At 35.2% G+C, this 26,605-nt stretch overlaps 1 protein-coding gene across 1 annotated transcript; it reads left to right on the top strand.

The window, feature by feature from the left end:
• Positions 1-1,042: 1,042 nt before the first annotated feature.
• LOC121408774 (vacuolar protein sorting-associated protein 18 homolog) lies at positions 1,043-22,635 on the top strand. Its single transcript, XM_041600406.1, has 25 exons — positions 1,043-1,111; positions 1,690-1,798; positions 3,990-4,063; positions 4,882-4,991; positions 5,641-5,780; positions 6,237-6,321; positions 6,956-7,035; positions 7,717-7,832; positions 8,165-8,253; positions 8,879-8,977; positions 10,203-10,368; positions 11,132-11,192; positions 11,864-11,967; positions 12,665-12,790; positions 13,141-13,276; positions 13,438-13,587; positions 14,293-14,386; positions 15,195-15,427; positions 15,967-16,107; positions 16,323-16,454; positions 17,153-17,362; positions 18,505-18,626; positions 18,997-19,114; positions 20,250-20,452; positions 21,604-22,635. The coding sequence occupies exons 2-25, from the start codon at positions 1,712-1,714 to the stop codon at positions 21,665-21,667; spliced, it is 2,940 nt and encodes a 979-aa protein (XP_041456340.1). The 5' UTR covers positions 1,043-1,111; positions 1,690-1,711; the 3' UTR covers positions 21,668-22,635.
• The last annotated feature ends 3,970 nt before the right edge of the window (positions 22,636-26,605 follow it).

Here is a 26,605-nt window from a genome sequence, read left to right on the forward strand (position 1 = left end):
TTGATTTAAAATCGTGCTCAAAATGTCTGCTTTTCAGATTGGAATATAAAAAATTTCAGCTCGCGCTTCGCGCTCGCATCATGTACCAAAAACCCATACTTTTCATAATTATATAGGTGAATAGAATGTCCCGTTTTCAATTCTAAACCTCAAAAGAACTTTGATTTGCAATAATCTTTGTTGGATATATATCTTCTTTTTTTCCAGATCAAAATTTTCAGCTCGCGCTCGCATCTCTTGTTCTTCTAGATACCCATTTTAATCATTGGTACAAAAAATGCTTAGAATATCAAGCTTTCAGGTCAGAATATAAATAAATTTCAGCTCGCTGTCTAGTGAGATACATGTATCGACCCTCCTCATGAGTTACTACAAACAAACCTGTTTTCATGACATACTAAAAAAAATTAGCTCGCGCTTCGCGCTCGCATTGTTGGTGAAGGTGAGATATGTGTCTCTTTCTCATGAGTTATATATATATATATATAGAGAGAGAGAGAGAGAGAGAGAGAGGCCTATGTGTGTGGGGGTGTGTGGGTGAGTTTGTTCGTTTTTTTGTGATCGAGCGCCTTTGGAACGTTGATTCATAATTTTGCCCCCCCCCCCATCTGAAAAATGGATCGACGCCCCTGTGTATACATCATGCTCAATAAACAGATCACTATGTACATGGTCCAGTAAATTTTTGTCATTTTTTTCTCGGTATGAGTTTAGAATAGGCTTACTTGTAAGACTGAAATATAAACATTTTTAAATATTGTTTGTAAATATCCCCCTATCCGCCCAATCCGACTCCCCGAGATCGACACCAAATACTGAATACGGACAATAAAAAATTAATAACCATTCATTTATTACTCTAAAATAATGGTTAAACTAAATTAGGGCGTGACTGAGCTGCGAAACTTGAGGGTTAGGTTTCACAAAAACAACAGTACTGAAAAAGCTATAGTACCTGCGAGGCCCAAAGATACTCCGACTACCGGCTCCGCATGCATATAATACCGGTATCTTTGACAAAAGGCAAACATTCTCCCCTTACCTTCCGTGCAATCGGCCCGTGGTCTGATACCGGTCCGCTACCGTACGGCGCTCATCGGTGAAAATCGAGGTAATGGCACTAATTTATATCTTTTTTAATTCATAGAAATATATACCGTTAATAGACTTAACAAATAACATGAATTATTCTGTTCTCATGCCAGCCGTGCGCCAGGGCCAGTGGCATTTTTAATGGCAGTCCTGACATTAATATCCGATATCCGAAGCCAACTATAGTACGGTGTATAGTCCCGCGCGTAATAAATTATGTAGGCCTACCCTGGACCTGGTGGGTGTGGTGTTCTTGAGTTATTAAGACTAGAGCGACTTAAAAACGATCCTATTGTGGTTAATGGTATATTCATTGGCGATGGTTAAGCGCGTAAGAAATGTTCATCAGTCGTTCTTAAAGTCGCTCTTCCGAACAGCTTTATGAAACGGCCCCCAAGTCACTACCCTTTCGCATTCGCTGGTTCAATTTGATTTTTTTTTTCAAATATGATTAATAATGATTATGAATATGAATGGATATTAACAATAAAAATTAAATTTTGCCTTTTGGTTAATATGTCATTTGATTCTTTTGTCAATGAAGAGCAACATGTTATGGATACTAAAAATAGAAATTATGTGTCTTTTTTGTTGTAGTAAGACAGTTTGATGAGCCATCATGTCATCTCTCTTTGATCAGTATGAGCAGGCTACTGCAAGGGCAGCATCCAGTATCCCTCATCCTTTACCCAAAGAGTCTGCTCCGGTAGGTAGCAATTAATGTAATGCATTGAAATATGTTCATATATTTGAAACAGCCATTTTAAAGACAATATGTTCTTTGATTATGTCTATTTTACATTACTTGTGTTTAAGTCTAATTGATTTACTTTTCAGTTTCAGAGTGAATGTGTATAATAGACTCATAAGTCATAGGTCATTATGTGTTTTAATAAACAGGGTACCATACTCAATTAGCAGACATTGCTATTTTATCATCCTACGTGTATTTCACCGAAGGTATCATTTGCTTGTTAATGCACCAATACATTTAAATTTTGTTAAATATGTAATTTTGTGCTATAAATTTTCAACTGAAACTGAACTGAACTATTAAAAATATTTTACCTCGTAATAAATGGTTCTTTAAATAAACAGATATCTTATGTTTATCATTAGAGTAATGATAATAGTAATACTACTACTAATAATGATAATAATAATAACAATGATGATACTACTACTACTACTACTACTACTACTACTAATAATAATAATAATGATAATAAAAAAATAATAATTTAGTCTAATTTATTTCTGAGACGTTGGAGTCTGCCAATATTCTGTTAATACTGACATCCACAAACAGACACCACCACAGTCGAGCCTGACGGCACAGGTGCCCTTACAACATTATGACATGTTAAATGTAATAAAAACACTTAATGCGTTTGAGATTGTAGATCTTTGCCACGTAAAATTTGACAAGCAAACAAAGAAAAAGGTCCTCACTGGTGTATGAACAACATATTTCTATTAGAAAAATTTGCTGTGACTCTCAAAATGTGGTAGGGCACACTTGTGTATGAATGACATATTTACATTTAAAAACAAAATTGGCTATGACTCTCAAAGGAGACACAGTTCGGATTTACCTCTTCTCCCCTGGATCCACCACTGTTGCAGATATGGTAATCAATAAAACATGAAAAGTCATTAAACCGATTGAGATGGGCTAGAGATGCAGCAACAAAGAACTCAGTTTTGCATTAATGTAACTTCAGTTTCTTATTAACAAGCCACAACTTAATGTCATGTAAGCATTTTAAAATACTAAAGTACATACTTGTATGCTGTGTCTTCAGGCTTGGTATGATTAAGCTTGATAAACTCTTGAATGTCATCAGCATAATTGTGATATTTGAGTGAATGGTGACTGATGATGTCTCCCGTATTCCTAATGTAGTGGGGTAAATAACTGTGGCCCAATAATTGTCCCCCGCAATTGACACAAACACAACTAAATCTGTTGCTAAGATACGATATGAACCAGTAATGAACTTTATCGCTTAGGCCAAAGTAATAAGCCAACCTTTGCCAAAGAAACTTACGATCTACTATGTCAAAATCAGATGAGAGGTTTAGTAGTACTGTAAATAAGAATACAGCTTCCTTATAGTCAAATGCACAATGTATGCCATTCTGTAGCCGAATCATTGCAGTTTGATGATATGTACCTCACAATCACATTAAGCAGCCTGTATCTAATCAGGCAACATACAGGTAATGGTCATTGATAAGGATTTTTAATTTTCAGTCAGTATGATAGGTTTTTAGGAATTTCTTGGAGACCCAAAGTTGATTTTGATAATTTGAGAAAATTCAACATAAAGCTGTCAAAATTGAATGTAGTATAAGAAAGTTATTCCATAAACGACTTTATTTGTTTATAAATTTATTTTTTAAGGGGGTGGGGTTGCTTGAACTTATTTTTCACAGAACTGTTACACAAATAAATGGATATGCTTTATGCATTCTTGGTAAATAGGTGTGGACTTGTTAAAGAAAAACACTCATAAGCAAACAAGAGAGCTAAAAATGTTACACATTCACTATTTCTTTTGTATTCTAAGTATGGCATATTTAATTTTTGCAATTTGACAGAAGGACTCATCGTAAATTTTGTCTAATAAAATAAAAAGAAAGAAGAAAGAGTAGCGAATGGGTGATTTCATTGATTCTCTCATGCATACCAACCTGTAATATGCATATAACACTAACAGTTTTGCCAAATTCTTCAATGTTGAATTTTTCTAATTTCACGTCCAATTTGGATGAAAGTTTTGGTGTTATGCTTGTATGATTTTTTGAAAATTCAAATCAACTTTCTGTTTGGGAGGACTTGCCCTTTAAACCATGGTTTTTAATTACTTTCCCCTCCCTCTCTCTTTTGATAGATCTCATCAGGTTATGTCTCTGCGTCTTTGGAGGAAGATGTCCGCATTTTCACAAGGAACAGGATCAATTTCCAGTAAGGGACTTTGTGTGATTTAATACTAAGAATTGTTAATGTATATATATTCCCTCTTGCAATTTATACAATTTTATTCCATATAGTAATTTTTTGTATAATTTCTCATTCTCTTTGTTCGTAACCTTCAATTTAATAGAGCCAATAGGCCACAGCCACTTGAATCAACACCAGGCTCAAAACATATTAATTCTTACTCATACAGTTCCTGGATTCTAAACCGAGATACAACATTGTGATCATGTAGTCTTGTAATATACCTACTAGAATTTCTGCAACTGTGTTTAAAACCTTTATATGACATTTTGTATGCTCTTCAGCATTCCTTGTTTTTCAATAAAAATCAAATTGGTATAATTTTTAACCAAAATTATTTATATTACTTTGTGAAATAGTGTATAGCATCAAGGATATCAAGATTATCCTGACCAATGTAGGAAATAGGTTAGGGTGATGGGCAATTTCACCCTCATGACGGCCCAAATTGCCCCTAAAATGCATTCTTTGAGGCAACCATTCTTTTTAGAGTCACCCTAAGATCTGTCACATATAATCAAGATTATTCAGAAAAAAATATAAACTATGCAGAATGATATTTTCTTTCCCTAATTAATATTTGCCATAATTTCTTGATACCCCTAAAAATAGCCACCAAAATTCTGCAACCACCCCAATGTGAACAAACATATATCCCTTAAAATACAAATTATTTCCTATCCTGATTCTGATCCACATGGCAATTGTATGCAAAGCTAATAGAAACATTGTATGAAACACTGTTTCTAATCATTTCCTTGAATTGTGTTGTTCATCTGCAGGCCTCCTAAAGCTATAACCCACATGGTGGTAAACAACAATATCTTGATTATTGCAATGAAAGATCATCAGCTACTTAGGATTGATAGGGAACATCCAGAACAACCTGATGGTAAGTTTCTGATGCTATCTATAGTCACCCCCCCCAAAAAAAAAAACTGACTTCAGAGTCATAGCAACTCTTGCTGGATTATTACCTTTCATTGATATTTTGATATTCAAAGAGCCAATCAGAATGTAGAATTTCACTGTTGTCATGGTAGTTGACATTCCACCAAGACTTTCTATCAGAGCATCTTCTTATGAAATGGGGTCCAGACCGATCAACGCTATATAGTTATTCCGAATGGCATGTCATTTTTCTGTTTGGAGTCAATTCCATTGGTGTGACTGTGTCATAAAATTTATCCATAATTCAAACATGGCATGATAAGGTTCAGCAACTATTTGGTGTACTTGTACCTTGTCAATATGATATAAAGCAATGCAACCTCCCCCCCATAAAAAAAAATGTTTTTGTTTGTTGCCTCAACTTGCCTGGATGAAGAATGGTGTTGTAAATTTGATGATATAGGCCTACTAATCTTTCAGTTTTGTACTCATTTTACATTAAGTTTTGCGAGACAACCATCTGTTGTGCAACGATACTCAAGAAGGCTTTATATGCAGGCAAATGAAATCCTTGTTCTTTATTACAATGACATTAATCTACTTTATACAATCTGTAAAATCAAAGTATTCATGTTTAATTCACTCCTCAGAGGTCAAAGTAGGAGACGATCCTGTTCATCATCTGTTCCTAGACCCCACAGGACGTCATCTGCTGATCAGCACCGAAGCACAAGAAGTCTTCTATCTCTCAAGGAATAGCAAGAAATGCAAGAATCTAACCAAGTTCAAGGTATGGCAAGGTTGCATCCTTCTTAGTTTTTTTTTTTGGCATGGTGAATGAATGATTGGGTTATATTGGTTATTACTGCGGAAGGATGCGGAAAGATTTATTTTGTTTTAGTCAAAATTATCCTGTGTATTTTGGAATTACAAAACCAATTAACAATTTTTAGTACTTTCTTTTTCTTTCTCTACAGTAAATCTTTTTTTCAATACTCATAGCTAAGGGGGGGGGGGTTAGTGGATCACTCCTTGCCCCCCTGTTTTTTGCCCAAATTTAAATCATTTACTGTATTGATTTAAATCCGAACAAAAAGGAACGTTCTCTGCCCATGACTAGAGAGGCAAATGTTTGAACCAGCCACTACCTAACACTGGATTAAATAAGTTCTTGCATATTATGAATCATTGTACCATACTCTATTTAATCTTGATGTGATTCTCATTTTGTTGCATTTCTTGACAGGGTCATTTAATTGACTCAGTTGGTTGGAACAAGTCAAACACTAGTGATACATCAACCTCTGAAATTCTTCTAGGCACAAGTCAAGGTAATGTTAGCTCTATTCAACATGTAGATTTCTGATTAATTGGGATGGAAGTTGACAGGGGTAGATATGCCTGCAGACTTTGTGGTATCAGTGGTGGTGATGGTGTAAGTGTTGATGGGAATGATGGTGCTAGTGTTGGTCATGATAGTGCTAATGTTTACAGTGATAATGGTGTTGGTGTTGATGTTGGTGTTGGAGGTGATGATGGAGTCATTATTTTGGTTGACAGGAGTAGATATGCCTGCAGACTTTGTGGTATCAGTGGTGGTGATGGTGTAAGTGTTGATGCAGCCATCTCTGATATTTGCATTGTTTTGTAGAGGCAATCACCAAACATGTGCTTCTTGAACCATATGATGTGCCATTGGTTGTGTTGTGTCACCACTTACGCCTCTCTCGACTCTAAATGCATTATGATCGATCAATATCTGTTTGTTTTGATAATTTTGATGTATTAATATGAGCAAATTGTTGTTTCACCATGTATTCAAAGGCTTCATAGTTCTCTCTACCAAGGTCAGGGTAATAGCATCTTATTTTCCAATCATTGAATACACTGTATGAATTATAGAGATGACGATAGTGGCAAGGTGATCGTGCATGAATTAAGTAATCATTTTATTTTCTGTTTTAGGTTTGATATATGAAGCTGAAATCCAAGCTGGAGAGGATAGTCGATTCTTTCAACAGAGCTTAGATCAGTATTTCAAACAGGTATGCAAAATGTCTGATTTGTGAAAGTTTAGAATTTATATCACGGACTATATTGAAAACCAAGTCAGAACAACTGGTGAAGACAATATGGGGATTAAGTAACAAATATAACAGTTCAATCTACTTTGAAAGCATCCTGAATTAGGTAAGACTCCTACTTTCTGACCAGTTTTCTTAAAATGTTGATTTTCTGAATGAGATTTAGTTAGATGGTTAATATGCTGTAACCCCATGAGCTGTCTTTCCTTATCAAAATCCAGAAATTGCCTAAGTGGAAGTATTTTTTCATTTCGGAGTATGTAATATATGTGTCATTTACATCTTCTAATTCAAATTTTTCATAAGTCAACATGTTTCTGGTGCTAGGAGATTCAAAATGAAGCAGATTTACCTGTATAATGAATGATCTTCTAACCTTCAAAGGGTGTGTTTCACAAAAAAAATAGAGATTGATTGAACTTACTTTTAATGTCACTACAAAATTTCAAATCCCCAGGAAGCATAACTTGCTATGCTGCTTCATGATGGTACTGGCACATTTAAACACTGGATCATTTGCCTCTTACTTGGTATCCATTTAAGTGTAATGAAATGCAGATTAATTTCATGCCATAGGATGTAAGTGCTACATGGTATTTCAATTATGAGAATTAATTGGTATCATGAACGTTTTATTTTCAGGTGTTCAGTCTTGGTAAAGAAGGTACCGTCCCGGTGACAGGGATTGAAGTAGAACGTATACCATCTACTAAAGCTGGAGAGAAGGCTAGATTCTTTGTCATGGCAACCACACCAGGGTAACTTTAATGTACCATGATTATGATTGTAATACAAATATAAATTAGAATTTACACTTATTCTGAATGATGATGATGATGGTGATGATGATAGTGATGATGATGATGATGATGATGTTGTTGATGATGATGATGATGATGATGATGATGTTGATGATGATGATGATGTTGATAACAACGATTCTGGTGAAGATAGAAATGAGGGTGTTGATGATGCCAACCCTAATCTTTGTTGAGAATGATGATGAACATAATGGCCTTCCAACCAAAATGAAATTTACTGTGCTTTTGATGACTATGTCAGTGCTACACATTTATCACTCCACATGCAGACGATTGTACCAGTTCGTTGGGACCGTTCCAGCTCAAGCAGATACGCCCATCTTTTTAAATGTCTTTCAGAAGTACGAGGACATCACACGTAAGTCGTACCTTGATCATTGTGCTTATTGATTATCTGACTGATTTATATTCTTACAAACAGATGTGATTGATCTGATCAATTGCAACAGTGGAAAGTCAGCAATACCAAACTTTAAGATGGATACAACATACAGTCAAGAGAGTGTGTCAGTGCCTGAACAATTAAGAATACTCTGAATACTCAGAAAATTGCATTCATTTCCTGTATGAAGAATTATGACATTAATGCATTCCATAGTTGAGATTGATCAGACCAATCACAACTCTTTGTAAAATGAAAACCTCACGCTCTTGAATTATTTTTTTGATCACATCATATTGTTCATTTTTGTGCATTGTCAATGATTTCATATTTCTCCTTTTGAGTCTTTGTAAATGTTCATAGGATATAAATTTTCATAGTGGTAATCTTTGTTTGATCAGGTTCCATACTTATCAATTGAATTTTTTTTCCTGAATTACAACCAGTTGTCCCTGAAATTTTATGTTCAGTGTTCTCTTGACCAATAAAATATCATTCACAAGTGATGATATTCAACTTTCTTAAAGCAAATTTGAAAATTAATGATAGATTCGACATGAATATATATGAACCAAGAATTTTTGTGTTTTGTAAACTATAGCAAGTTTCTTGGAGTTACCAGGAAACTTTGGATACAGTAAGCTTGAGCAGTACTGCCCTAAGGCTCGAGGATTACCCAAGACGTTTGCCTGGATGACAGGTAATTTTATATTGTTCAATATTTCTCTCTTGTCTCTTTGTCTCTCTCTCCCTCTTTTTATTTGTCCATGTCCATCTGTCTCTCCTCTTTTTTCCTTTATCCACATACCCATTTCACAGAGTCAAATGAGACTAAAAGTTGCACTTTTCCAATTACATAGCACTTTACTGCATTGATCAGATCATGTTAAAGAAAAATATGTTATTTCATAGTCATAAGTGATTAGTTTCTGGTGAATACCGTATGCCCAGTGGAGCCTAAACATGACTTCAACTTCTCCAAGTCACTTGAATCTTTGTAAAAAAAACCCCATGTTTTGCAATATACACCAAAATTTTGACTTAGTACAGAGACATTCTGACCTATGTAACTGGTTCCATGATACTTGCTCAGGTGACTATTGCTCCGCTGTAAATTCCACACACTAAGGAATGACCAACTATAACCTTCAACACTATACCCAAATGTCATGTCACTGTGTAACTACACCCCTCAAGAGATGAAGAAATCCCAGAGGAATAATCATCTATCCTCCTCTCATGGAGAGTGTCTCATGGAAGGACTTGTTTTAATCCGGAAAAGTCTGGGTTTTAGACAGTTCCCATAGCAACAGCCAGGCACCTGCAAAACCAAGGAAAGTTTCAGATCCAACATCTTGCCAAATGACACATGTTGATGACACACATTATAGCAGTGTGTAATGGTAGTTCTGATTTCAGTAGACGATCTACAGACATTATGTTTTTAATGCTCTTGATAATATCGTAAGGCAAACAACCCCAGCAATCTGTTTGACATTGCTGTACCAATCCTTCTAAAGCCTGCCAACATCATTTTATTATGTCATTCATATTAGAACAAAAACATTTGCTCATCGACCATAATTTTCATCCATTTATCTACTTTTCTTTTCAAAAATAAAGTTAATCGAAACTGGCAAATTGCATGGTGTGGTGAGCAAGGAACACTTGTGCCTGACCTACTCTTGGTCTCCATATAAAAGTAGATGTAGAAGCTTTCGTATCATACCTAAAAAATAAATAAGTAAATTCAAACTGACCCTAATTTTGCTTCATCTCTAATACCATAAACAATTTTTTATCGGCCTATCCCTGCTTGTGTTTGCAATCTATTATCATTCCCAGAGTATAAAGAAATAAACAAACTTTTCTGTTCTGTTTGTTTCATCATCATTTCTTCTCTTCTGTTTCTTAATCATATCCAGGTCCTGGAGTTTACTTTGGTAGTTTTGATTTCAATAGCCAGTCTAGAGACAATCTGACCTGTGACAGTCATCTATTGCCATACCCAACAAGAGATCAAGAGAGCTTCGTCAGACCTATCTCAGTGGTCCTTACTGAGTTCCATGTTCTACTTCTCTTCCAAGACAGGTAAATCATAATATTTCACATTTATACAGTGCTTGATACCTCTGAACAGCATCTCTAAATGCTTGACAGATAGGATTTTTACTTTTGGCTTGTTTACACACTATGCACTCCCCACTCCCTTGGGAGTATTCAAGCGGGAGTTTCCAAACTCAATTAGCCTTCATCATCTTTCCTTGTACCCGTTTAACAGTGGCAAAGTGGCAAAGTGTTCCCTGCCACTTCGTTGAAGTGGTATTCAAGCTCACAACGCTCTTATTACAAGGCAATAGTCAGAACCACCACATCATGATGTGTAATCCTTGTTTCCTTTTGATCTTTTTAATCCTTTAAATTGTAGAGTTGCCTGTTCTCAAAATTTTTATACAAGATTTCGCAGTATTGCATTCAGCTGGCTAGATTTGTTTTGTTAGAAGGGGGATTGGGGTTGGATAGATTTATCTAGAATGAAAATTTGAGGTTCAGTTATAAATCAATCATAAAAAATATGTAGGCCTATTGGACATTGGTCTAATATGTCTGGCAAGATTCTCACCTGTTTGATTTGTACACAAATTATCATAAAATCTTAATTATCTTTATTATTAATGACGAATTCAAGACTGTATTGAAAACTTGTGTGAGAGAAAAGCGTTAAAGGATTGCTTCTACTCTGTCAACTCTATTTCAAGGAAAGTTTTGTTAAATGCTTCCAACAATATACTTGAAGGTTGTATGATTTTGAAAGAAAATTGATTTTATTTTATTTATCAATTGTTTTTCTCAGAATTAAGATCCTGTGTGTCTTGAATGAACAACTCATTGATGAAGACATTTTCACTCAGCCTGTACGTATTGTATATTACATGTATACAAATTATTATTTATGAAAATAGATTCTTTAAACTAGAATTTATTTATATTTTATTAAGGACAGGACAAGGGAATCATGCTTGTACTTACATGTAATTTATTTTTATTGAAAGGTAAAGGATATATTTGAATAAAAAAATTATTATATTGTGATACGTGTATAAAAATGGAGGTTAATTTGTATTTCGGATTATGGGCAATATGAAAGAATACTATAAGTTGATGCAAGATATTATTCATTATCGTTCATAGTTTAGGGGCAATGTAATTATTTTGAATTGTTGTTATGTGTACTGTCACAAAAGTATTTAATATAGTCGATCGATGTGGAAGTATTGAATGTTAAACAAGAAAAGTATTATTCAAGAGAAGCAAATAAATAAAAACGACATAAGCTGTTCATAATCTTATAATGATGTTCTAAATTCGAAATTTTCTCATTAAAAGCCATAAGCTGTACATTTTTTTTTAATTAATAAAAAGAGTACTTATCACTGAATCACCGAAGAAGTGTTAACAATACATTTTTGATAATCACAGTGATGCTATTTCAATAATAATTAAGCCCATCATAATGTATCATCAGTAGTTTACGGCAATTAGTATAAATTTGTTCATGATTTTTCAAAATGTTTCTGTCTTTCAGAGGTTGGGCCGTCTCATGGGGCTATGCAGAGATAGAATCAAGGGTGCAATATGGCTGTACACAGACCAGTCAGTCTTCATGTATAAGATTGTCAGAGAAGCAAGGTAAAATAAAAGCCAAACATGAGTTGTGAGCACACAAAAAAAAAATGAATGAAAGTTTGTAAATCAAAGTGACTTTGAAATCTCAGTAAACTGAAAATCACTAATATAGCCAAGCGCAGTAAGCTTTGTTCAGACATGGCACGACTAAGATAAGCAACATTTTGTGAGCAAAGTTTTGGAATATGAGGCATATGTTTTGGGCTGTCATTTTGAAAAAGTTACAGCATATGTAATGATACTAGTTACATTTTTGTTTTTGCACAAACAATACTCTTTGCCATTATTGAATTCAGGTTTTTTTAATCATACTTTGTTTAATATCAAATAAATCTCAGCCTGCATGTGAGATGATTGATTTCCAGTCACGAATTTACAAACCGGTTTATGAACTACCTGGGAGTGTTTCTTAAACCGGTTTGAAAATTTGTATGACTCTTTGACGTCTTCTTTTGCTGTATGAGACACCTCATTTCTTTTTCTCCATTTCCATTGAAATGTAAAATTCCAATAACCTTAATCAAATTTTAACAAATTGTAAACATTACATTCAGAATCTTGTCAACAACCAGAAATTTGATTTTCAAAAAAGATGTCATCTTTAGCTGATTGGAATCAACATGATTGAGAATCTAATTTTGCACCAGGAACAGCTTTATGAAACACCCTCTAATGGCCTCTATGTCTTGTATATTCACAGGGATGTTTGGAGGATATATCTGGATAAGGGTGACTTTGACCGAGCTAAAGAGTTTGTCCGAGATAACCCTGCACACCTAGACCAAGTCATGAGCAGACAAGCTGAACACTTCTTTGAAATTCAAAAGTAAGCAAGCATTTAGTGCTGTTTTTTAATGGTTACAATTGATTATTTCTTTAATTTTGATAAGCCTAACCAGTTGTTCTTGTATTGAGCACCATATTTCGTTGATGCATGCACTGTATTGGAATATTATTATCACTAAGTGTTGTATAGCTATTATTGTTTAACAGGATAAATTGATAATAAATAGGGGCAGATTAATCTGCATTCTTCTTTTATATAATGCTCATGAAATCAACGAATATGCATACTGGAGGTGAAGATGTACAGGATGAACTTCGCCTTTCATCATTTTCAGTTCAATGTGTCATTTAAATGCATATAAGCGGCATGCTGTCATTTCTATTCCATAGGTATGAGAAAAGTGCCATGTATTACGCCATGACTGAGAAGTCCTTTGAAGAAATATCTCTGAAGTTCATTGAAGCAAAGCAGACTGATGCCCTCAAAGTCTTCCTCATGAAGAAGCTTGGAGCACTGAAGACCGAGGTATGATTGGGGTCAGCTGATTTCTTGAATACTAAACTAATTAAACATAAACATATTTCTCAGCTTTTCTCAAGGTTTTATTATCCAATCTTTGTGGCTTTATATTATGTGTAAGGTAATGCCATATCAAGAGATACCCATTCTTATCTTATTTTCTTTAGGATAAGACCCAGTTGACGATGTTAGTAATGTGGTTGATAGAACTTAATCTCAATCAGTTAGGAGCAGCAAGAGGTAAAGCGGATCAACAGACAAGGTTCAAAGAACAACAAGTTGAATTCCAGAAATTCCTGGCTACTACCAGGGTCAAGGTAGGAACAAGTGATTTAATCTATTGTAATGATTAGTCAGTATCATCAGCAGCAGCATCATTGTCACAATCATCATTATGAACATCATCATCATCACCAACACAACCATCATCATCATTGTCATTGTCACAATCATCCCCATCATCATCATCGTCACCATCATCATCATCATCACCATTGTCATCATCATCAAAGTCATTAACATCATTATCACCATCATCATCGTTACCTGTGACCATCATCACCATCATCATTATCATCATCATCGTTGTCATCACCATCATTATCTTCATCATCATCATCACGATCATCATCCATCATCATCATCATCAACAACATCATCATCATAATCTTTATCATAATCAAATTGATTACTCAGTCTCCACTGGACTCACCATTCTTCTCTTGGATAGGGAGAGGAGAAATTCATGAACTCATAAAATTTGCATGTATAACTATAAAAAATAAGGGCTTTTAACAATTTGCAATAAATTTGTCTTTCTTTGGTTTCTGATTTCAAGGGCATATTCCTTCTTCTTTTGTGATTTACCTACTTAGAAGGCCATTTCTGACAACTGTTATTCGGAAAGAAAAAAAAGAAGTCTCCCCTGCATCGCCAATTTTCCCTTTGACTGTAACTTTTCAATCAGTAGTAGCTCACATGGAAACTATTAGTGTGTATTATACTTTTTATTTTTTTGACAGGAATGCCTGAGCAGCAATGTAAACACTGTGTATGATCTGATTGCTAGTCATGGTGATGTAGAGAATATGGTCTACTTTGCAATGCTCATGCAAGGTAAATATAGTCAAACTGATCACATATTTTGTTTCCTTTGAGTAGTTACCCCTCCCCCCCCCCGACCATCTGCTTATAAAGACCACATATCTCGACTCACTTGATGGACTTTATATACAGGTGTTACTGTAGTTATTTTCCAATTTTCACATGTAGTTCTTAATTTTTCCTTTTCACAATCCCCACCTGCTGATAAAGCCCATATTCCTTGTTTCCTGAGGTGGTCTTGATAAATGTTTTACTCTAATGGTATCATATTCATCATCTGGCTTTTTTATTTTTCTGTGGTTTCTTCTGAAGGAGAGGGGGAAGGGAATGGGGAAGAGGTGGAGGTGGTTAGTGTACATGCCATTTTATTCAACTTTAGAGCCCAAATATGACCCCATCCTAGAGTTGGAATCAAGGAAGTATCTTTTCCTATCTAATGTTTCATTATGGTCAAATTTTTCGGGTGATCAGGAAAGTGGATGTGGAAAATTACATAGAGCAAAACCACAAAAAATATGACTTATTCTATGCTATTTTGTATTTTGAGTCCAGGTAGGTGTTTCATAAAGCTGTTCGTAAGTTACGCAAGACTTCACACACGACTGGTGATCTTTCTTGTGCCACACTATCCCTATGTAGCTCACTTAGCACCTAAGATCATGTTCCAGTCATGCGTTAAGTTGTGCGTATCTCTACGAACAGCTTTATGAAACACCCACCTGGCAGTTGATAGCTTAAAACAAAAAAGGGATATTCCTGAAAGATTTGAGGAACTTAAACTTAAACCAGCAGTGATATTGATATTTGATTACATGGATAGATTATGAGAGAGTGATCAGGCATCACATTCAGAACGAGGACTATACTGCGGTGCTTGGAGTCCTGAGGAAACCGACCAACAGTGCGGCCCTCTTCTACAAGTTCTCACCGGTCCTGATGCAACACATCCCACATGACCTGGTATCGGCATGGCTCGAGCAAGGGAAGGAATTGGAAGCAAAGAAGCTCATCCCATCCTTGGTACAGTGCGACAGTGGACCATCAGAGAAGCAGGTAAGGAATGGATAGGTATGGAGTTGGCTGTGTTCTGTTGCCATGGTGATGACATAGATGTGAGGATGGATATTTAATTACTTAATTTTCTGGTATTCAGAGGATAGTGAAACTTAGGATAATATAAAGATTATGGGAGAAAAGATAAATTGTTAATAAGGGGATATGAAAGATGATGGCTGTGGATGTGGTGGTGGTAGTGGTGGTGCTGATGATCAGGAGGAGGAGGAGGATGAAATTGACATTGTAATGATGATGAAGGATAATGGCATACTTTAGAAAAATAAAACAATACAGATACGATTATATCTATTTTTATGAAGATGTAGATGTTGACATTGTGTATGGTCATGAGGATGATGTGCATGATAATGATGATAATGATAATGGTACTTTAAGCCATTATTGTGATATATAATGATGATGATGATGGCGATTATGATGATAGCCCAAGACGAAAAGTGCTTCAGCCCAGGTAAAATCCTACTGCCATGCCTAAGTTGACCATAAATATTTTTTTTCTCTCTAAACTTTGAAAGGTCCTGGAAGCTATCCGTTATCTTGAGTTCTGTATCAAGAAGCTAGGAAACAAAGAACAAGCTATTCACAACTATCTCCTGTCTCTCTACTGTCAACATCAACCGTCAAACCTGATGGGATACTTGGCTGCTCAAGGAGAGGTATGCAATTTTTCATTATAATAATATACAAATAAAACAGTCTTTTAGAAAGTATTAAGGGAATTATTCTTCCATGGTTGCTGGACTGGCAGTTAGTAATTTTACAGAAAAATAGTAAGTATTGCCAGTCTAACCAAGGATGAATCAATTCCTCTAGATTGAACTTTAATATTATTTCGAGATTGTGATAATTTTTCATTGTTCTTTTGTTTTAGATTGCTGATAATGTGAACTATGACCTCAAGTACGCATTGAGGCTGTGTGCTGAACGTAAGCATTTCAAGGCCTGTGTTCACATTTACACTACAATGGGTCTCTATGAGGAAGCTGTGGATTTAGCATTGCAGGTAAATTACAAAACACTAAAAGAAGGTTTACTTAGATGCCACTGTTATGATAACTTCTGAAAAGAAATGCTTATTTGGGCATATTGCCTTTTATACAAGTTAGATTTTAGATAAAAATGATGATTGCTACGAAACACAGATCAAATACCACATGCTTAAAGTCTAGGACATGTCATATTTCAATAAATAATGAGTTTTAAGAAGACTCTTGAATGGCAGGATGGATGCGAGTGAGTGAATGGATGAATCAACAAATAATGGAAACTGAATGAACAAACAATTGAATGAAGATAGAAACAAATGAACAAAATTTATTTGGATTGGAATTACAATAGAATGAAATGAAATAAATAAACATTTCTGGAGCAATCACGCAAGTAGAACACACTGTGTTAATGGTTCTCTATGGAATCTGTTTCTACATTAAGTTCAAAATTTATGTTGAACCAGTAATTTGTCTTACCATGAAATGAATGAAGATACAAACAAATGAACAAAGTTTATGTGGATTAGAATTTGAAATAGAATGAAATGAAATAAATGAACATTTCTTGAGGAATCACGCAAGTAGAACACACTATGTTAATGGTTCTCTATGGAATTTGTTTCTAAATTAAGTTCAGAATTTATGTTGAACCAGTAATTTGTCTTACCATGAAATGCAAGTCTAGAATATCAATTATTGTTATCTTTCTTAGGTTGATGTAGACTTGGCTAAACAAAGCGCTGAGAAGCCAGAAGATGATGAAGCTCTAAGACGCAAACTCTGGCTGCGCATTGCCAAACATGTCGTCTCTGAGAAGAATGATATCAAGAAAGCAATGGCTGTGCTTCATGAATGTCCTCTGCTGAAGATTGAGGATATCCTACCCTTCTTCCCAGACTTTGTAACCATCGACCATTTCAAGGTATATAAGTATAAGTGAAGTGGATATTAGTATTAGTGTAGTTGGTCCACCTACAACCCCCCCATCAGTTATATCGGAGGAGAGACCTGCGGTCATGGTGATTCAGTTCACTTTTCACTTCCCAGGCACAGGTGACTCCAAACATATAATGATAATGGTAAATTTGATCTCATCCCATATTGTCTAATCCTAGTTTGCCTCACAACCATTTGCCATAGCCATTTGGTCTAATTCACCATTTTGTCTAATTTTCCAGTGGGGCTAACCCATTTCAACTAAAATCCACTTGGTATAATATCATTTAATATATGGTTAAATGAACTGTTTGAGATTGGTTAATAGTCAAAGTAGAAATTAGACCATTTTGGCATAAGACCATTTTGATTAAATGAAAGTTAAACCAAGTGATAGTTAGACTACTAAATGAATAGTAGACTAAATTGATAGATTGTTTGCTAGTACCCCATGTGGATAGAAACCAAGTTGCTTTGTAAGAATAAGAATCCTAATATCAGAACTGTTTATCAAGCAGTTTCAAAACTATGTTGTTTGGGAATACCTACCAACAACTTGTTTGCGATAAAGGTAATCATTACTATTTCTAAAAACAAAAAATAAGGGATTAGTTTACATGATATTCGATTGCATTCTTTTTTATATTTTTTAAAGATATTTTCTTCCAGTCTGTGAAGTGTTTTAGATTTAAGAGGATTTGAAAATATTTGGTTGGATGCAGTTGAGGGCCTTGCCATTAGGTCTCTACATCATTAATGTTGACATTGAACATTCAGTGTGTTATTCTGTATTTCCTATTTCAATACCATGTGTAGATCCCAACATTAAAACCAGGTGGGTGTTTCATAAAGCAGTTCGTAAGATACAAATGACCTTACGCTTGACTGGTGATCCTTTCTTGTGCTTTGCAATATCCCTATGTAATTGATTTAGGACCTAAGAACATATTCCAGTCATGCGTAAAGTTGCGCGTAACTTTACGAACAGCTTTTTGAAACCCCCACCAGGGACGCCAACATCATGTCAAAAATTGCAGTAGTTTGAGGGAAATCTATTAAATTTATTGAGTTGATTTTACCACAGCATTTAATTCTTCTTTCATATTCCTTGTTTTATTTCTTGCTCAGGATGCCATTTGTAGTTCTCTAGCTGATTACAATCAGCATATAGAAGCACTGAAAGCTGATATGGAGGATGCATCAGAGAGTGCAAAGGCATTGAGAGCTGACATCCAAGAGACAAGGAACAAGTGAGTATTAACAATTATTCCATACTTTAAATTCTGTTCAGACACTGGGATAGAGTGAGACAAATGACCCCTCACAGGGCTGGCAACCACTGCAAAATATACATAAGTTTTACAAATTTCAGCCCAATTTTCTGAACAAAATTATGGCTGCATACTCTATAATTATGAATATGATCGTGAATAGGCATGCATGTATTAAATACACAAAGAAATATACACATGTTACAATCTGGCAAGTAATGTGCATATAACATGTAGGCACATATATGTTCTTACGTGAAGAAAGGAACACATACAAATACATTCTTTTTATTATGTTACACGTTACATCCACTTTACATCCTCTTCTATCATTTGTTATGTTTCATAGGTATGGTATTGTGAGCGGTCAACAAAAGTGTGCCTCCTGTACCTACCCCCTCCTAACCCGATCGTTTTATCTCTTCCCTTGTGAACATATGTTCCATTCAGACTGTCTTATCACAGAGGTATGTACCATACATGAATATCCTATATATTCCTTATATTGCAGTGTTGTTGTTTTTTTTTTGGGGGGGGGGTAGGGGGACTTCATCGCCAGATATTTGCATTTATTGATATATGTTTTTTTCTTTTTTATTCTTTATTTTTTTTTAATATTTATTGATATATGTTATCCAGTGGCCCCTTCTATAAGCCTTGCTTCTCCGGGGTCACCTTACCATCATTGTAATTTCTGATTCATTGTTGTTAATTTGTTTGTATTGTTTTTGTATTTGATGGTTAAACAATAAATTGAATTGAATTGAATTGAATATTAACCTACGCGACATCTCGGACAGTTTTGAAGTATCACACTTAAAACTTATCTATATTCAAATAAAAATATCTGAGTTTATCATACACAATGAATTGTACAATACATTTATTGAATAGATATAGAGAAAATGCAATTGTTGTGAGCATAATAAATCTGTCATTCAAATGTCATTTCTATTGCATTCAAGAAAAGTTTGTAAACTTCATTGTGTAAATGAATGTCAAGTGTGTCTGATAAACTTAGCAAGACCTGAAATCTTCATGTGTGATGCTGTAAAACTTTGAAATTTGGTATGCCATATCTGTCACCTGGAATTGCCCATATGCAAGTAGTCATATTGAGTGGACTGACCCAATTTTTCAAATGTCTTATTGGGAATTATTTTCTTAACAATGAAGCTATTTTAATGAAACAAAGAATAAGGAACTCAGAATGGTGAAATTTTATAAAATTTTGGACAAGATAAAGAATGATGCAGCTGTTTGAAAAATGAGATCACTGATGACTTTTGGTTATTTCAAAATAGGCTATTTGGTGAGTACAATTTGATGAGCATGTTTTGCCAGCTTTAGCCTCGGCCAAGTACAGAGTCTATAAGACGTTTTCTCCCGCAGCTACCGGCCTAGACTTCATCTTAATTTTTTTTTCACATTTTTTACTTTTGACTATTGTCCACCCTAGAGTGATGTTGGGGGCACCTCCTCTCTTGTCAAGCTCAATATACCACTAATAAATTGAGATTATGGATATTATGATTTAGTAAGTTGTTAACTTTAATAGACAAAAGATGTGGTGTGAAAACAAATTATATTACTGTCGTACAGGTCCAACCTCATCTGACGCCATCCAAGAGAATACGCATCAGTGAGATCCAATCACAGCTCACCACCCTACACGGACAGCGCCCTCAGAGTTCAGCGGCATCTACGGAGGGTGCCACCAAGAGGGAGGAGATAGACAGGTTACGGAATGAACTTGATGATATCGTAGCTGCAGAGTGTGTATACTGTGGAGAGATCATGATCAGGTTAGATAATGCATGTAATTCAATGAAAAAGAAACCCTTTAATGGCTTGGTCCCACTGTTTGGCTGGATCGATGCAGAGAGGATGTAAAACGGAACAGAATCTTGCCACCCATTGTAAAACGTTATGTATCCGTTGTGTACTCTTTGCATACGTGTTTCTTACCTTCTATATCCATCAGGCATCCGTCCGGTGAGATTTCATTTGTTTGCCCATTTTGTTCATTGTCTGGAGCGGATGAAAACGGATGGAGCCACCCCAAAATTTTGCTTGTCCGCTGTATCCGTTATGAATACATTTTGTGTCTGTTGGCCATTGGGACCAGGCCTTAAAGTATCTGAACTGTATAAAACATAATAATCAAGTTAATTCTATGTTCTTTTTATGGAAGGACCAACAGGTTTCACAAAATAAATCATGAATGAAAAGTTTGTACTATCATTAGAATGAGATGAATCAGTTTTTTTTTTCCAAAGGGTTGAGTTGATTATTTGTGACATCTTGGTCACTCAGCCAAAGGAATGATCTCTATAGCATAAGTGTTTTGGGGGCATTGAATTGTCCTAAACTTTTATTGGTGTTATTTTGAAGAAAAACATATTTTTCCTCACAGGCTATTTTAATCCAAAGGTTCAGTCTTAATAGTCCTATTTATAAACCTAAATAAAATACCACTGAGTAAATGACCTGTTGAAATTAACCCCTAAATACTCCATTGTTAGGTTTTTATTCAGGCTGGGCTGTACTTAAATGAAACACAATAATAACTGAGCTTTGAGGTGTGACTGTAATCAAAGCTTCATTGGGGACGTTATAAATTGTTGCAGAGTTTCGAGCCCTCTTCACATCTTTCAGATGGTGAGGTTAAATGTCTGTACCAGGTGTAAAGAATTATATCTGATTGATACCCTTCTGTGTTGGTATCTGATTCATATTACGTTGTATTATGATTGAATGGAAATGAAATAAAGAATTGAATTGAATTTTCACACAAACATACACACCACAATATTATACCTGATTCACTGCATCTATGAAAATGAAAAGGTGGCACATAGTTCACCTACATCTTTGCTCATATTATCTATATCACCATCTGATATTGAAGGCATTTTGATGAACAATACATTATTCTTTTTCCTTTTCTATACAGGTCTATTGATAAGCCGTTCATAGACCATGATGAATACGAAGCCGTCATCAAGAGTTGGGAATGAATCACCATGGAAACTAAAAGCAATCTCTTTAATTATGCTGTTACATTACCAGGTCGTTTGTTTAACTTGCACATGTCCTATATGTCAAAACCGCTTTATTACGCATCTTTTTTTTTATTTGCATTTCTTCATGCATGTAATATCATTCCAGCTGGATTTATTAAATCATCCTTGAATATTACAAAATAAGGAATTCTATTTTATTCCATCAAGATTTGTTATTTGTTATTTTTTGTGAGATCAAAACAAAAATACATTTATATAATATCAGTCTTGAGAAGTGACTGGAGGAGTTAGATTATTTATCTTTATTTTATCTGTATTTATTTTCCAGTATTTCTCATACATTCACTCCTGTCTTTTGAAATTTCTGCTTCTTGAAAGATAAAGAACTCTTGTTGGTGAGTTGGTGTAATGGATATTTGACTTCTCTGTCATCCAGGGCCTGTAGCACAAAGTTCAGTTATTGATCATAGAGATTTGTGTTTGATTGCTGATAATGACCAATGTAATCAGGCATTAAAATCAGCACTAAGATCCATCACTTAGGCCCCGTTCCACAGAAGGGAGACCTTTGAAGGACCCCAGAAAAACTTTGCAAGGCAAAAATTGGCAAGGTCTTACAGCAGCCTCCAAGATCACAGTAATTTGTCATCTCTATGGAATGGCTCCAAAAGACTGACTGACACTTCTTGACTTGCTTGGCTTAGAATAGTCCTATAGAGATCTTTCAATTGTCTTTCAGATATCTTTTATGCAACAAGTGATCTTTCAGAATTCTTTCCATGGACTTTCCCTGGTTTTTCAATGATCTTTCAAGGATCTCTCAAGAGTCTTTCAGTGATCTCCGCAAAAATCTTGAGTGTCAAAAGATCATAGAAAGACCAAGTTCATCAAGAGACCACTGAAAGACTGCTGAAAGACCATCAAAATACCATTTTCCTGAAAGACCTCTGAAAGGCTGTTTTGAACCATTTAAAAAAGTTTTTGAGGTCATAGAGACCACTGAAAGATCAATAGGGAATCATGAAAGACCTCAGAGATCTTTGAAAGTTCATTGCAGGACCCTTGAAAGATCAAGCAAGTTTCTTGATCTTACAGCAGTCTTTCAGAGTTCTTGTTCTCTGTGGAATTGGGGTGTTAGGCTTTGTGTTACAGGGTCCTAAAATGAAAATGACTTCAAAATAATGAATGGAATAGAAGATGATAGCATGGATAATTATTCAAAATTAAATCTGTGTTTGATGTTTTGATGTGATTGAAAATGAGCTGAAATCTCAATAAAAGACATGCATTCTATTTTCATGAAATGATAGAAAAAAAGAGGAGAGTGAAGCATTTGACAGTCAGTATTGTCATTGAAATGGTACACATTCATGGAATGTAAGACTTAGTGTTTTATTCCATTTTCCATGGTAAACAAATTTTTTTTTTAATAAAAAAAATGAAATCAAGCAGATTGGTGGCACACTTGAAAAAGTCTGACAAAGAACAAGAAATATTGCTTTTCAAAGAGTTGTAAACAAACTTAAAAGTTTAGTCACTACGCCTGTGGGGATTTCAAAGTGGCTGCCAAGATTATATCATTGTGATGCATGGTAAGAACTAGTAAGGAGAGCTTCTCTACTTTAGTCAAATCCCACAAACAAAAAAAATACTAAAATGTAATCTCCTTAATACTTTTTCTCAGTTACGTCTTTCTTTTGAGAGGGCATAATGGAAGTGCTCCATTTTTATTAATACCCCTAGGGAAAAAGTTACTTGCAGAAAACAATTTTTTCTATAATTCATATATCATGAATGGGAGATTCGTTCTTGCTTATTAGTATTCAATAAATTGCCAATTTGCGATATACGTAGCGTTAGTGATCTAATTTTTGCATCATTATTCATGGCCCAATTTTTTTTCAGAATTTGTTTGTTTTTCTTATTCCCCTTTAAAATCAATCTGATACCATACCATTACATTTGAATGAGATCACCATTATATTCAATGAAATAAGCCAGTTCGTAGTTCCCTTCTGCGCATGATTAAAAGATTCTACGCATGATCAGAGGAAGGTCATTTGTACTTAAGTGACATGGTGGTTCAAAAATCTAATGAGATAAGCACCAACTTTGATGTCTTGATTATTCATATATTCTTTTGAATTGTGGTCTTCATTTGCATCCACAAAAAACAACTGGGATTTCACAGTTTGCCAAGTACATTGTGCAACATGCTATGATATGCATTCAAAGTAGGAATGCAACAAATACCTTCATAAAGTGTTCATTGGTGTGCTATTCTGGTCACCTGGTCTATTCAATTTCTTCATCCTGCTATGTAAGGCAAGTTTACGTAATATCTTGCTTTGATATCTGCCTATCATAATGAAAGATATGAAAGGTCATTTGACCAAATTCGTCCCTGAAGTAACTACGAACTGGTCTATATACATCGAATTGAATTTCAAAAAAGATTTCAGATATCGATTTTGGGGCTTTTTTATTCTTTATTGCAATATAACACCATCACCAACAATAAGTCAAGATAGGAAAACTTTTGAACACTATCTCCTTGACTTCTCCAAATAAGTGTAGCCAAATATGAAAGTCTTTACTGTCCTTAAGTCTTATCTTTAAACAATCCTTTGTGTTGAATTATTTTTGCACAATATTACATTGTAAAACTGACTTTGTAGAATACAACTATGTATATCGATAAGTTTATGTATATGAATTTTTATAAGTGCATTATTTTTTTTTCAAAATATAATTCCTGTATCATGGAAGTATTGGGAGATTGTATATATTTTCTTGCCATTTATGATATGTCAATTTATTATTGATTATTGAATATGTCATAGATATAAATGTAATAGATATTGATATCCAAGTTTGCATTATCTTCTTGTGTCACTATGTAAGATAACAAATCATCCAGAGGCTAATTTTCAACAAAAATGTGATGTTGTAGCTTCCAAAGCATTACAGGACCTGTGATATTTTGGTACCATACTACACAAGAGCAAATGAGACATCATTTGTATTAAAGGGATAACATTAATAACCCCACGATATTTTGATACAAATACAATGGGCCATAGATTTCATTCCTGCAGTCTCATATCAATGAGTTTTCAAGAGAATATAAGGTGAAGCTTCACATGAGCTGATCACCTGTTAAAAAAACATTCTTTAGTTTACAACCACTCATTACCATAAAGGCTGTCTTCATTTGGGCTGAATGCTATTGGTCCTCGTTTCATCTGTCGACTAGCTCTTGGTCTGTTGCAATGTCTAAGAAGCGCAAGGATGAAGGGGTGACCCCCAGCTTTGGCAAGCATGCTAAAATCTTCTGAATAGATGATCAGCTCTTGTGAAGCTTCTACTTATCTTCTCTCGGTAACTCACCAATGACTCGGAATGAGATCCATGGCCTGTTACAGTGTTTTGATCAATTACAATATTTGTAGCAAAATAGATTCACTTTGTCTGACTAGCTCTGAGTCTAATTCAAGGTTTAGAACCCTCTTGGGTGAATTATCACTTGAAGATGAAGAGGGTGACCCCAAGCTTGACAAGAGTTTTTGTGTGTGGAAGATGCCAGGAAAGAGTTGGGAGATGGTGGAACGGGTGAACAAGTTGTGTGATGGGATGGAATCATTGATTTCTCTTTTCTTGGGGATAGGGTCGGGGGGGGGAGTCAAATATATTGCCGTACACACGTGTGACCAAAAAACACGTTGAAAGGGTGTTTTATCAGTTTTGGACGCGGTCCGCGTGTGGACTCGTTAAGGGTATCAAAAACACAGATTTTCAAGAAAAAAGGGTGGTTTTGAAAGACTGGTCAATCGCGGGATCAAATGTATTTAGGGTATGTTTTTCCCAAAAGCTTTTTTTTTTTTAAGACTAGCCAAACTTATTTAGGGTATGTTTTTTCCCCAAGCTTTTTCCCTGAGGACATATTTCGGCAACTTGTTTAGGGGCCAAAATGTGTAAAGCTCACGAAAAACTTGTTTAGGGGGTTATTTTGCCCACAGAGAAAAACTTGTTTAGGGGGTGTTTGGAAATTACTTGGTCACGCGTGTGTACAGCAATATATTTGACTGGCTCCCCCGGGGATAGGGTACAATGATTGTGGATGGTAGATGTGAGGTAGCTGTCACAGTTAGGGCAAGGTTGGGTGGGGGATGTTTAGGGAATGTGGAGAGATTTTACACAAGAAGAATCCCTTTAAGATGAAGATACTGTGTAAAAGAATCATGTGAGATTGGTGATGCTGTATGAGAACAAGACATTTTTTTGTAAAAATGAGACTGGGATTTTGAAGAGGGCTTGATAGTGTCTGTAATTAATCTTAGCATGCTCATTAAAAATTGCTGGTACTTTTTTTGTCAAGAATTCAAAGAGTTCTCCCTTGTTGGCCAGTATGTGTTCCGCCTTATGCCAAAAGGGCCTTAACTGCTTTTGGCCATTCCGAGATAATGGCGTTTAAAGGTTTTGGCCTCTCTAATAATCAAAAGTTTGTGGTCGTTTTTTTGCTTTTGAAGCCAATTTCGATAATCGTGTTAAGTTATTAAGTTTTACATGAAATGTGTTAAATTTATTATAAAATATTCAGAACCCCTAAAATCGGGTTAAGGCCCTTTTGGCATAAGGCCGACGATGTGTTCCCACATCATGTCTTGATTTCATTCTTCATGTATAGATTCTAAATCAAGTTGAGATCAGGTGACTGTTCAAACCAGGACAAGGTGCGGATGTTCGTCTTGTGGGTCCATGTTGTGATGGACATGGCTGTGTGGCAGGGAACAGTATGATCCTCCTGCAAAATCTAGTCATTGCTGTTTGGATACATTTCCTTGAAAAGCTGGTTCATGCACCCTTCACACAGTCTAATCCATCTGGTGCCATCCATATTGCAGTAACACCTAATCATCATGGGTCCTCCTA

Source organism: Lytechinus variegatus, chromosome 2 (assembly GCF_018143015.1).
Source record: "Lytechinus variegatus isolate NC3 chromosome 2, Lvar_3.0, whole genome shotgun sequence".
NCBI lineage: Eukaryota > Metazoa > Echinodermata > Echinoidea > Temnopleuroida > Toxopneustidae > Lytechinus > Lytechinus variegatus.

What these genes read in the sequence shown, in the direction of transcription:
- LOC121408774 (XM_041600406.1), top strand. Translation starts at nt 1,712, where the DNA reads ATGTCATCTCTCTTTGATCAGTATGAGCAGGCTACTGCAAGGGCAGCA. An exon ending in AGGAACAGGATCAATTTCCA is followed by an intron (nt 4,064 to 4,881) that starts GTAAGGGACTTT and finishes GTTCATCTGCAG; the next exon opens with GCCTCCTAAAGCTATAACCC. An exon ending in TGGCTACTACCAGGGTCAAG is followed by an intron (nt 13,588 to 14,292) that starts GTAGGAACAAGT and finishes TTTTTTTGACAG; the next exon opens with GAATGCCTGAGCAGCAATGT.